This window comes from Podarcis muralis, chromosome 3 (genome assembly GCF_964188315.1).
Source record: "Podarcis muralis chromosome 3, rPodMur119.hap1.1, whole genome shotgun sequence".
NCBI lineage: Eukaryota > Metazoa > Chordata > Lepidosauria > Squamata > Lacertidae > Podarcis > Podarcis muralis.
This window is the reverse complement of record NC_135657.1, coordinates 31,561,775-31,575,639: the sequence shown is the minus strand read 5'-3', so window position 1 is coordinate 31,575,639 and position 13,865 is coordinate 31,561,775. Positions and strand designations below refer to the sequence as shown.

The 13,865-nt window shown below is 44.4% G+C and overlaps 1 protein-coding gene across 2 annotated transcripts; it reads right to left on the bottom strand.

Moving 5' to 3' along the window:
* Positions 1-1,826: 1,826 nt before the first annotated feature.
* On the bottom strand, positions 1,827-11,776 carry LOC114593364 (left-right determination factor 2). 2 transcript variants are annotated; one of them, XM_077925621.1, is made up of 5 exons: positions 11,638-11,776; positions 9,745-9,966; positions 7,783-8,026; positions 6,884-7,123; positions 1,827-5,387 (listed from the first exon to the last, which is right to left on the bottom strand). In XM_077925621.1, the coding sequence occupies exons 1-5, from the start codon at positions 11,642-11,644 to the stop codon at positions 5,048-5,050; spliced, it is 1,053 nt and encodes a 350-aa protein (XP_077781747.1). In that variant the 5' UTR covers positions 11,645-11,776; the 3' UTR covers positions 1,827-5,047. The 2 variants fall into 2 exon arrangements, with proteins under 2 accessions (XP_077781747.1, XP_028577552.2); XM_028721719.2 differs by lacking the exon at positions 11,638-11,776 and having other exon boundaries at positions 9,745-11,289.
* Between the last annotated feature and the right edge of the window lie 2,089 nt (positions 11,777-13,865).

Genomic DNA, 13,865 nt, shown 5'->3' with positions numbered 1-13,865 from the left:
GGGGGTGTCTTTAAATAGAGCTTTTTATTTATTTTTTTTTTTTTTAATGAGTAAAGTATAGGTAAAAGAGGGTAGGTAAAAGAGAGTGGAAAGTCTGGGGCGGAGTGGCAGTCCCAGGAAATGGCCTGTGATGGTTCAGGGCTGTTTTCTGGGTACTGCCATTTTAAATCTTAAGAGGGGGGTTTGAGGTGGAAATAAAATGAGGTTTAAATTGAGGATGTGTGTGTGGAAAAGTGTGTCTTTAAATAGTGAGTAGAAAAGATAGAAATAAAAGTAAAGATTCAAATAAAGGGTGGCTGCAGCAGCAGTGGCCCCTCTTTTAAAAAGAAAAGTGGTAAAAGTAGGTATATGGGGGGGGAGGGATAAGAAAGATGTATATATATATTTTCTTTAAAGGGAGGGAGGGAGGGGGAGGAAGGGGTTAAAAAAAGGGGGGTGTTAAAAAAAAAAAAAGGGGGGGGGGAAGGTTGTTTTTTCTTTTCTGTGGTCTCCTTTGTTATGCAGCTTCTCTGTGTTCTCCTTGCCGCTGGAGCTCCCGGTAGGGCTCAGCCACGTGCGTTTTTGTTTTTTTTCCCTTCCTCCCCGAAGCCTATTTTGCCTTCACCGTGCTCACCTACCTCTCCTCTGCTTTCCCGTCGGCAGAGATGGGGGCAGCAACGGTAAATTTGGGGCTCCTTTTTCTTTCTTTCTTCTTCTTCCTCTCTCCCTTTCTTTCTCCCTCTTTGCGTTAGTTCCACTGTCCTCCGGGTTTTGGAGCTCCTCTTGGCTGTTGGGGGGGGGGGGGTCGGGTGCCTTTCCGGCTCAATCAAGGTCGTGGGGGGGTGTTTTGGCTCCTTTGATAGATGCCCGGGCACCCCCAATTCCTCTCCGTTGGCAGTGCTGGCAGCAGCAGTTCTGGGGGGTCCGGGAATCGGTCACCAGAGCCTTTTACTCTGGCTGGCTTCAGGAGCTCTTTTCTTCTGCTGCTGCCGCCATGCTGCCTCGCCGGAAGTCCACATCCTCTGTCGCTTGTTTGCATTAATAAACAATCTTTTAGTAAGACTGGCCAAGGTTCAAAATGCAGCATGTCAGCTGAATGGAATAAAGGTTCCTGAACAAAAACAAAGTGTGAATGCAGTGAATAATCTAATCTCTACATTTTAAACTTAGGTACTGTATAGACTGTCCAGCTTTAAGGGTTTGTGGAAACCAATCAGAACGGACCTCCCACCTTTGTGATGTATGGTTTGAGGATTATGACTGGCTACCTTGCCCTGGGTGGGTGTCCATTGTTAAGCTTTCTTTTTGTTACCTACAGCTTTCAGACTACTCCCGGATCTGAAGTTCCTAATGCTAATAAAGGCAGAATCCTACTCAGTATTGACATATACTTTGGTCATAGGTCTGTGGGACAGCATCTGCTTTGGGATGCAAATCGCCCTAGTCAAATTCTCATGACCTCCAGGTAAGGCTGGGAAAACCCCCTACCTGCCAGTCAATACTGGATTTATTATCAGACAGCTTCCTGCATTCCTCTGTTCATCCCATTCCCCCTCATTGCTATCCAAAATACCAAACTAAATACATAGTGGGTCCTGGATCTGCTCAACTAGACACATATCTAGTGTCAACAATTTCAGACCTTGGTACTTTGCATTCAAAGGATGCGGCACAGGCCAATTTTCACGTGATTTGTTCTATTGAACACTTGTGAAGTTGGCACCTGATACTGTTCTCTCTTTTTTTTAAATATACATTTTTATTAGTTTTTACATATATTTTCCAAACAGAACATATCATCTCATACAGCCTTTTGGCTATTTTAACCTGAGACTTCCATCAGCCATGTCTAATGATTTTTAAACTTCATCTCTTAATCTTACATTTGTTATCTGACCTAACTATTACTTTTAATAATCCATAACTTAAAATCCATTCTCATAAATCTTTTCTGCAATATTTCATATCGTTCTCCTTACAAAACTTCTTGTAGTCCTACAAGCGTAGACAATTGATTACAATTGTCTTTCAAATAACTCGCATATTTAGTCCAATCTTTCAAGAATTTCTGCTCCCGCTGGTTTGGAATGCTCCCTGTCATCCAATTCTGCGTAGTCCATTAGTTTCATCTGCCATTCCTCTTTCGTCGGTAGTTCTTCCTGCTTCCATTTCTATGCCAGTAATACTCTTGCTGCAGTTGTCACATATAAAAACAGCCTGATATTGTTCTCTTGCCCAATTCATTGCCAACTTCCAATTTCTTTGCACGACACCACATAGCATCATAGAAAACTTTGCTACAGTCACAATTAGGTTATAAGGAAATGTTTTGCGACTCCTTTGATCCCAGATCACAACTGGATGTGGAGATGGTGCAATGTATTCTGTAATTGCCTAAATGTAAGTGTGCTACTTGTGACAACAATATAGGGGAATGTCAAATTACTTTATGCTTTGGAGAGACAGTGTGGTGCAGTGCTTAAATGGCTAGGACCAGAGAGAACAGGGTTCAGATCTCCACTCAACCATCAAGCTCACTGGGTGACCTTGGGCCAGTAACTTTCTCAGCCTAACCTGCCTCACAGGGTTGTTGTGAGGCTCAAATGGGGAGCCACCTTGAGCTCCATGGAGGAAAGATGAGATATAAATGTAATACACGAAATAAATAAATTTCCTGCAGCCTCTCCACCACCACTTTTCTTACACTGCCATCTTAGGCATGTCTACTCAGAAGTAAGTTCCTCTAGGTTCAATAGAACTTACTCTCAGGTAAGTGAATTACAGCCAGTTCCACAGACTTATTCTGTTTGCACATATCCATCTGTTTTGCAGTCCCTTACAAAGATTAGATTGTAGCTCCTTTCTTGTTTTTATTTTTTTGTTTTAAATAGGATTATTTTAAAGCCTTGGAAGCCCCATTCAAAACAGACTACATTATCCAAATTATAAAACAGTTATTGTCTGTGTGCATATTTTTAAAGATTCAAATAAAATAATCCACTGTATTCATTGTATATTTTATTGTTTTTCCTAGTATGTCAAGATGTACAAAATTCAGGGGAAACTCATCAATCACATTGTTTGTATGTTACAAATAAAAAAGGACGAGATCTTGCAATCATATGGAGCAAGCATCCTTACACACAAGTCCCACTTATTACAGGGTTTCTGGCTCACTTTTTAACCCATAAGGTACATAGATCAGCCTTCTGATGGAGATAGCAAATAAGGACAGAGAATAATATATGGATTCTATATTATTAATAGGTAAGTGCTTTTTATGATTCCTAAGATAGTTTGTGGTATAATAATATGGTCTGATTGTCATGGGCAGAATGTTGGTCATGGTCTGGGAGCAAGTTCAACTTAATAGTCAAATCTGCCAACCTCAGTTCACTATCTATAGATGGCCACAATCCAGTCAAAACTGACCACTTTTAAAGACCCATTGATTTCAACTGGAGATATTTAACTACACACTGTACTCGCCCACTAAAATCAGTGCAGCTGGGAAATAATGGGTGTGATCCAGGAAAGGTGACACACTTTGAAAACTCTTTTGGTTTCAGTGGGCAAGTGGGCTAACACAGCTGTTTATTGCAGCAGCCCTGGCTACAAGCTCCCCAGGGAAATGGTGCCTCTGGGGCTGGCCAGGGGGTGCTGGCTGCTAGGAGCTGAGGTGGCTCAGAGGCTGGGGTGGCTGCGGCAGCTGCCTGGAGGACTCCCAAGGAGAGGCGAGAGGAGAGGAGGCTGAGGGAACATTGCAAAAGGGAGGGTGTTTGAAAAAGGGTGAGAGGCTTTCAGCTTGGCAGGCAAGGGTGACATAACTGGGCTCCTGAGCCCCACAGGGGTGCTGCAGAAAGAATGGTATTGGTCAAGGGAGCCATGCACTCAAAAAGCTTGAAAACCTCTACCCTCAATACATCCCTTTACTTTTTCTCCACAGGAGTGAATTGCAGCCATTCACTGCCATGGGAGAAAGTTACACTGCACACTGTCGCAAGTGAAAGTAAACCTGCCCTCCATCCCTGAGACCAAGGGCTTAGTCTTTACCCACAGGGATCCTGCAAGAGGTGCTGTAGGACTCTGCTTGGAGACACATACAATTCATCCCAAAGTGCTCCTTGTAGGATGCTGTCCTCTCATCATACAGATGCCTATCCCTTGTTTTGATGGGTGTTTTGTTAGTAAGAACAGAAGAAGAAGAAGAAGAGGAGGAGGAGTTTGGATTTGATATCCCGCTTTATCACTACCCGAAGGAGTCTCAAAGCGGCTAACATTCTCCTTTCCCTTCCTCCCCCACAACAAACACTCTGTGAGGTGAGTGGGGCTGAGAGACTTCAGAGAAGTGTGACTGGCCCAAGGTCACCCAGCAGCTGCATGTGGAGGAGCGGAGATGCGAACCCGGTTCACCAGATTAAGAGTCTACTCGCTCTTAACCACTACACCACATGACAGAAGAACTGTCATGAAGGACCAGTGAAAAATCCATCTACTCCAGCAATCTTTCTCTGGTGCTGACAGCTTTTAACAAACTGCTATCGCTCACTGAATTTGGGATTATATCCTACTTTGCTGCTCTGCCATGGAAAATGAAAGCCCAGCAACAAACAAACAAACTCTCAGTAAATAGAATATAAGAACCCAGTAAGACCAAAGGCCAATTTAGTCCCACATCCTGTTCTCACAGTGGTCAACCAGATACCTATGAGAAGCCCACAAGCAGGACTCTTCCCACTTGAGATTCCCAGCAACCTCTTGTACAAAGGCATCCTATCTGCAACAGTGGAGGTAGAGCACAGCCATCATGGCCATGAAAGGCAGATATACAAGTTATACGCTGCAAAATTCTATCCAGATTGGAAGAACCTGCATTTGCGACTACAAAATTGTATACCTATGACAGGAGAGGAACCAAATTATTGTTCAAATGTATGAAGAAGACCAGCAACCGAATTCAGTGTGCCACGGGTGATATGTGGTTAGAATTAGGAGAACTAAACAAGGAAAAGAGCACCCTGTAACAGGCTACCTCTTGCCTTTCTGCCATTCTGTGTTTGGTGTGTGGCTAGACGGCTGCTATATGGTCCATGATGCAGCCACATTTTTCTACAATCATATTAGGGAACTCTGCCACCTCAATTTCAGTGTAGTTTCCCTTCTTGACAAGATACATCATGGGGAGCGGAGAGCTCTCCACCACAGCACAGGTTCTCTCTCCGTAGCCGAAATGCCGCAGCAAGTTCTTGGGTTGCCGGCAGCCACCCACACAGTGGTAAGCCTGGTAGCCGGCCGGCTCAATAATCCAATACTGTGTCCAGGTCAGCTCTCGGAAATTGATGTAATGTTCCTGGCGACAGCAGGCAGTCTTCTCAGTCAGGGTTCCTCCTTCACAGTCTCCAGGTCCCCTGCCGAAAAGCAGATAGTTTTATGTCTGAGATGTGGAAAGACCTGAGCTAGAGACAATCTGGAGCTTACAAATGTTAGAACTGGCCCAAACATGCTTATTCTTCTAGTGTTTAAGTGTTGGTATGTATTTGATTGTCTACTACCCTTTTGAGGCACACGTGGTATCTTCCCACATGGCTTCATACATACGTATCTTCACAACAACTATGTGAAGTGGGTTAGAAGGGCAGAGAAATCCAATCACCTCTCCTTATGCCAAACGTGGGGAAGAAGGGTTGGGTTAGGTGGAGGGGACTCTTCTTCCAACTAAACCGACCTCCCACCGGCCAGTGCTGATGTTGTCAACTTTCCCCTTCTGCCCTCCAAATGTGTGGGTGGGCAGTAGGCCTAACCAGAGGGAGACAGTAGAAAGCCATGAAATTGAGTGTTCTGAGGGCAGAGAGGAGGCAGGGCTGAGCCATGAACTGGACTCACTGCTGTCACATAACAACATTAGACCCCACCGTCCTGTCCCTCACCTGCACCCCTTGGTTGCCCTGAGCAGCAGGGGCGTGAATGTCCTGCTACTCCACAAAGCCCTGATGCTGACGGTTTGGTTAGTACCCTAAGATGAGAGTGGGGAACCTGTGGCCGTCTGGATGTAGCCGGACTGCAACTCCCATCATCCTTAACCATACTAGCTGGGTCTGATGGGAGTTGGAGTCCAACAACAACTTGAGGGCCCCAGGTACCTCAACTCTGGACCAAAAGATGGCAACTGATCCAGACTCACCCAGTGGTCTCCAGGTGAGCAGGGATTTGAACCCTGGACTCCCTGGTCCACTCTATCCACTGCATCACACAGTTTAGCAATGGTAAAATCTATATTTCTCCCTAATAAAACATTGGGCACTGTTTTAATGAACCAAACATAATTTGTTTCACCTATTCTGTGTGTGTGTGTGTGTGTGTGTGTGTGTGTGTGAGAGAGAGAGAGAGAGAGAGAGAGAGAGAGAGAGAGATTCACTTGCAACACAATCCTAACCGTGTCTACTCCAAGGTAAGTCCTATTGAATTCAATGCAGCTTACTCCCAAATGGGTTAGGATTTTCTCTCTCTCATAATGGTTTGTGTAATTGTTTGTCTCCAGTATACTGCAAGAATGTAGCAGTAATCAGCAGCTTTTGGAAGAAATTAGTTGAATGTCAGGATTTATGTGTACCATGGTATAGATAGCTGTATATCCAATGCAACCATTGCATCTTTTAAAAGCAATGCGAGGTGGATGATATCTCAAGATCAGTTCCAAAAGTACACATTGTGAAACCCAATTCTCCCACTAAACACAGCAAGGAAAGTAAACATGCCTATTGTCATGCTATAGGACTGCAATACTGAGCAAAATCAACTGAGCTTACTTTTGAGAAAACATGGTTTGGATTGGGTTTAAGGGCTATCTAAACTGTGCCTGAGTTTGTCTCCCCGGTCACCAATATGATTAAAGTTTGAAACTTACCCATAGTCTTCCATGTTAAGGGTATAAAGCACCAACTCAGGCTTGCCCAGTGCTTTGTCTGAAGGATCCTGAGAAGTAAAGCGCACACTTTTGGCCATTTCAGAGGCATAGCTGCCTAATCTTTCTCCTTCAATCCAGATCTCCAGGAGCATCGGCCCCTGCATCTTGGTCTTTAGCCAAAAATGCACTGCCTGGGTGACATCGAAATTCCTCCAGCCAGACTCCATAAGTGGAACTAACCTAAATGGACAAAAATGGGTTAATAGTGGAGAGAGAACCTAGAATAAAAACACATATACGGGGAGATATCTACTAGCTTCTTTATTCCAGAATAACAGACTGAAATTGAAAGAAAAACACTGGAATGAGTGAGTATACAATATTAGTTTTCAAACAAGGAACCGAACTAATAGGACTTTTGCCTGATCTCAGAACCTATTCACATATTGCATTCTGCACTTGGGTGGAAAAGGCACCTCAGTTTAAAAGGCAAAATAAAATTCACTTAGGTTAGAAATGCTGTAAAAGCCTAGACTGCAGACTCTTGATCTGAACTTCTGCATAAAGGTTTCCCTTATAAGTAACAATTCTTTATACACCCCTCCCCCAGGGTGCATTAAGATGTATGCCTGACAATGAGGTAAACAGGTAAACCCTGCTTTTGTAATTGCAGAGCAACAGATTAGGCAGACAAGCTCTTCAAGAAAATAACAATTATGATGATCATCTTAATAAATGATCTGATCTGGGAAATACTGTAAGGAAATGAAGACATTTTGAAAACCATGCTTATATCTGAGAGAAGGCTTGCCCCCTCTGCCCTTGAAACAGCCCTGCTGAGTGTGGTTCTATTCAAGTGCACCTCTCCTGGGCCATTAGATTAGACTCCTCCTTCATACCTGGAATCAATCAAAGAGGTCCGGTTGGTGCCATTCTCTTGGGGCTGCACCCAGTACACGCTCACCCTGGCATTCATGACTGGCCGATGAGATGGCTTGATGGGCAGGTGTTTCCTCTCCAGGGGCTTTTTGAAAAGCTTCAGCTCAGCCATGGTGACTTCGCTGTTTGCTGGTATCCTGCCTTCCATGTCGAAGATAAGTTTTTGACGGGTGGTGTCTGAATAGAGAATGTCTCCAGGAATATCTGTTATGCATTTGGAAAAAACCGAAACACTTACATTCATCATTGTTTTCATCTGTCACTTAAAACAAAGACTTTCCTTTTATGTTACATCAGAATAGGGAGAGGAATCATCTGACCCGCCGGATATTATTGGACACCAATTCCTTTCAGCCCCAGCCAACTGGTCCAGTGGTCAGTCCAACAACATCCGACTGGTCACAAGTTCCTCATTCCTGTGACAGATCAATCATATCTTCTTCATGTGCACCCCAGTGGATAAAGAGAAAGACAGTTTAATAGGTTGTTTTTCCCAGTTTGGGACATTTTGTCTTTTGGTTCTGTATAAATGCAGGCTGTTATTTTAAAATAACAGAAAAAAAAGGTTTTAAATTATGCATCAGGAAAATCTTCTTAAGAATAGCTTAGCACTGGAAGGAGTTGTCTACAAAAGCTATGAAGTCACGTTGCAGTTACATTATTTACTGGACATCAGTTCTGAAGATATGGCAGATTGGTACTCAGTGCGAATCTACTCTCCACTGTTCCTCTGTTCCTCTGCAACTTCATCCCACACTGTTCCTCTCTCCCACCCTCTGGGTGATGGAAATATGCGCTAGTATGGACTGTGTCAACTACACAGCAAGAATCAGTGAGAAAGGCAACAGTTACCCCCCCCCCCAATTTTTTTACTCCAATTGCAATACTTTCTGCATTGCGAGCTTAGTACATAAAACACAAACAGAGATCATATAAAGGTGCCTCTGGTGCCTTTCTTCATTAAAAAAAGAGAGATAATTGTGCTAGATAATACACTAAGTAACTATGTGCTACACGGTCACTAGCATAGTGAGTTGAATTGTGTCACACACTCCCTTGGTTGTTGAGAAATAGTACAACTCACCGTGTGGATGGAACCCATAAATAAGAGGTTCCCTATGTACTTAGAGCCATCATGAGTTAATGGTTAAACCAGCTACCATACAGTATATAGTCATTTTTTCCACCTAATGACTATTTTAAACCTTCAGTCTCCCCCCGAATGTACATTGCTAAAGCAAGCATGTCTGGTCTGGTCAATGCCTGGATGGGTGTCATGTAGCCTGAAAGCTACATGTACAGTGCCTTCAGTTCCATCATGGAAGAAAGATGGAATATACATGTAAGAAATTAGATAAAGGAAGTACAGATACAGTAAGCAGGCTAAGGAGTGGGCAATCCTACACCCACTTCCCTTGCAAGCCTCATTGAACTCAGTATGGCTTATTTCTTCGTAGGTATGGATACGATTGCATTGTTACTTGAGAATATGTCCTTTTGACTCAGCAAATCTTAAGATTGTGCTGCCCTTCAGGAAAGGGATGCAAATTAATCCAGTGAATTTCTAATAGCAGATTAACTGTATGAATACCACTTGCAATATAATCCATAATAACATGAAGCATGAGAAACTTATTCAAGAGGTATACATTCCCTGAAATCAATCCTGTTTAATTGTTAAACAAGTCTATTGCACCACCTTATCACATTTAGGACAAATGTATTGTATATACAGAGAGACTTAAGCTGAAAAATTAATCTTTGGGTATAAATTTAGGTCTGCATTTCTGAGAGATACTGTTACAGTGATTTGCATAATAGTTATTACACAGCCTGAATCTATAAAATTCTAGACCTGATGCCGATTTCAGTTTAGGACTGACTTGCTTTTAGTTCCTTGTGACGATAACAGCAAAGTTTACCTGCGTTGCCAGGAATTCCTCGAAGGATTCCAGCCAGACTTGGCATCGCTCTCCGCTTCTCTCGGCGGCGCTTCAGCATAGACATGTATTTATTCCTTGTATTTTCCGGAATGACCAGATTTTCCACGTCTGTCCTCTGAAGAGCAGGGACCTCAGGAAGCCCTAATTTATCCAGCAATATCTGTTTGAGTCCTTTCTGGGTAAATCCATTCGCGGTGGCAGCTATGATGAGAGCACAGGTTACCAAGAATCTGAGATTCACAGCCATCCTTTGCCTAGCTATCGGTGGGGAGAAGAGCCCCTAAATCTCTCTCTCTCTTTCTCTCTCCTCAGCACAAGCTGTTCTTGGCGAAGAAGAGACAGCTCTGCAAGGTTTCAAGCTGCCTGAATGGGAAAGGGATCTAATGTGGTGGGTTTATATAGCAAGTCTGATCCCACTGGCATTACAAATTCCACAAGCGGAAGTGAGGCAGGGGGCTTGGAAGTGTTACATCCCCTTTGATACATCCAAGCTATAGTAACACCTTCCAGTGCATTTGAACTTAAAACAGAAATATTTAGAAGACTCTCTACACGTTCCCAAAGCTCTCTGTGGCCCCAAACAACTCAGGTTTCCTCCAGTCATTCTGTTGTTGTCTGCCGAATCTCCATGAAGGAAAAGACATGGCAACATTATGAAGTGCGCTGTGACACCTTTTTTGTGCAGTGAATACATAAACTGGGCAGGGCGGGAGGGTTGGGACTAATTCTCGGACCACTTAGCATTTGTAAATCACATCAATTACTGTTATTAATAAGATTAATATTAGGTCCTGCTTCATAATCCAGAAAACCTCATGCAAAGTCTTGTGGATATCAGTGGAGATATATGCCAGTGTTGAGAGCAACTAAACTGCCTTTCTGCCGGGTGCAGATCTGTGGTGTTCACATAGATAGCCAACGTGCTCAATGCTACATGGATCATACAGAATTCCTTAAATTTGATCATAAAGATGGAACACACTATAACTTGTAACATATTAATTCTCCTAACAATAGCTACATTTAAAAAAAAAGTCCAGAACAATCTCTCTAGTTCAAGTACTTTCTTTTGCCAAGTTAATGAATTACTACAGTTACACTGTTGTTGTTGTTGTTGCTGCTGCTGCTGCTGTTTAATAGTCATTAATCATAACACTTCAGTAGTTTATCTCCTTGAACCAGGCAAGGTTGAATGTTAGATTTCTGAAACATACAGGTTGGGCATTTAAGGCAGTATTCAACTACCACATTGTTTTTCAGGAGAAAAACCTGGTAAAATCCCATTACTGCAGTAACACCACTTATTACAGAAGACAACCATCTTTGAGAGGGAACAAAGCAACAATGAACTCCTTTCCTCGGGGGTTATTATCCTTCTAATATGGGGAACGTTTGCCTTGTTAATCTCTGTGACATTTCCATTCATAGCAAAAAAAGCATAGTTACTGAAAAATTAAGCACATATGGAGAGCTCTGCTTGATCATACTGTATATACACTATCATGCATGGGCGTTGCCAAGGGGGGGCAGCTGCCCCCCAATCAATAAAAATAAATAAAAATACACAGCAAACTGAGGTTCTGCCCCCGCAACAAAATGCCTGCCCCCCCCCGAAAAATCCTGGCTATGCCCATGCTATCATGTCCAACATCCTGTTCCCCACAATATTCAGCCAGTTGCTTATAGGAAGCCCACAAACAGAGCATAAGAGCAGCTGTTCTTCCTTCCTTAATAATAATACTTTTATTATTTATATGCTGCCCATCTGACTGGGTTGCCCCAGCCACTCTGTGCTCCACAGCAACTGGTATTCAGAGGCATGCTGCCTCTCATCCTGTAGATAGCAAATACAGGTTCACAGCTTAGCTTTACCTTCCATTAATTTGTCTAATCCCTTCTGGAATCACTTGGTGGCCATCGTGACATCTTGGGAAAGCAAATTCCATAACTATGCTCTGTATGTCGAAGTGCTTCAGTTTGTCCTGAATCTTCCACTACTCCGCTTCATTGGAAAATCCTAGTATTATGAAAGAGGAAGGCCAACTTATGTACTTTTTCCACACCAACCATGGTTTTGAAAACCCTCTATCATGTTTCCTCCTTATTTCACTTGTTGCTAAACTGAATACCTTTCCTCATAGTTGCTTCAGCTTCCTGTTTGTTATTATTATACTGTTCTCTCTTTCCTTATTATATCATTACATTATATAAGGTTACCAGATTTTTTTCAATGAATCAGGGGACACTTTTCAACTTCAATGGGAAATGGGGACGTCTAGTAACCTTACCTTACAACCCTGTGAACTAGGTTAGGCTAGACCAGTGTTTCCCAACCACTGTTCCGCGGCACACTAGTGTGCCACGAGATTTTGCCTGGTGTGCCGTGGGGAAAATTCGAAAGATTTTTTTTTTTTGTAAAAGTCAAATTAGGTCCTAATCTATCCCTCGAGCGCCTCTTGTCCGTTATTGTGACGCATGAAGCGTGTTCCCGCCCACTCCCCGCCCTCCCTTGCTTCTCTCTCTCTCTCTGTGGCGTTCTCCGCCGCTTCCTGCTGGGCATGCGCAGCTCGCCTCGCGCTTCCATTCCGGCCCCTCCTTCCCCCGACTACCCCGCCGCTCCGTTCCTTTCTCTTTCTCGCGTGTCAGAGAGCGGCGGCGCGAGCGCGGCGGTTCCCTCAGGGCTGACGGAGGGCTCGAGGAGGAGGAGGCAGGACGTGGAGGCGGAGAAAGCGGCGGCGGCCACCCCCCACCTCCGGCTCGAGGCCCACGTAGAAAGCTGAGGGGGAGAGATAGATAGAGGTGGGCGGCGGCGACGACGACCACGACCAACCGCCACAGTAGTTGTAGCGGTGGCGACGGCGAGCAGGGACTCCCGCTCTCTCTCCGTCGTGTGTCTCTCTCTCTCTCTCTCTCTCTCCCGGGCCCGTCCGTTGAGTCTCCCGCGCGCCTCGGCTACAAGATGAGCATCGAGATCCCGCCGGGTCTGACTGAGCTGCTGCAGGGCTACACGGTGGAGGTGCTGTGGCACCGGCCGCCGGACCTGCTGGCCTTCGCCGCCGAGTACTTCGCCAAGCCGCACTCTCCTTCCTGCCTCGCTTTGCTGCCTCCTCCCCCCCACCCCCAAAGCTTGGAGGTTCCCCGGTGCCGACCCGCAGGTTTGACCCCCTTCTCACACCTGTTCGCGCTCCTTGCACGGAATGGGGCGGATGGGGAGGAACAGGGCTCGCCGCTGCCTCCGCTCGCCCTCCCCCCCTCCGCCGGCGGTCCTGCGATTCTTGGCTTTTTGGCGGTTGGCACAGAAGGAAGGCAAGGGGGAGGGGAAAAAATTGAATCTTACACTTTCGTGCGTCCCTCCCGGCATGACGCTGCGCGCTGACGTCACGGGGCTGTAGTGGTGGTGTGCCTCGAGATTTTTTTCATGAAACAAGTGTGCCTTTGCCCAAAAAAGGTTGGGAAACACTGGGCTAGACCACAACAGTGTATATGTGAAGTTAGGTTCACCCCCTTCCCCGATGTGCAATACTTTACACTTGTTTACATTGAACTGAATTTGCCCTTTCATCTAGTTTGGAAAGATCCTTTCAGAGCTCTTTTCAATACCTTTTAACACTCTAAATAATATGGTGTTTTCTATAGATTTGGCTACTTCACTATTCTCCCCAAACTCCAGGTCATTTATGAACAAGTTAGAAAGTTTCAGTTCAAATAAGGATCCTTCGAGGGACTTCACTTCTTACATCCTTTCAATATGAGAACTGTCAATTTATTACTACTCTCTGCTTCCTGCTCTTTAGTCAGTTACTGACCCAAAATAATCTGTATTCTTATCCCATTATGTTTACTCAGGAGCATTTGAGCATCCAAGTGTACACTGTCAACCTGATCACCCCTATCCACACATGCTTGTTGACACTCTAAAAGGTTTTAGAGAGGCAGGACTTGCTTTTGCAGGCCATGCTGATTTTCTATCACCAACACTTGTTCTTCCACACTCTCATGTACCCTGCATCAAGTGTGCTCCCATCACTGGTTTGAGAAGCAGAGCACACACACTAGCCACAATCCTGTTGCTTCTTATGCAATACTCTGTCTTGATACAT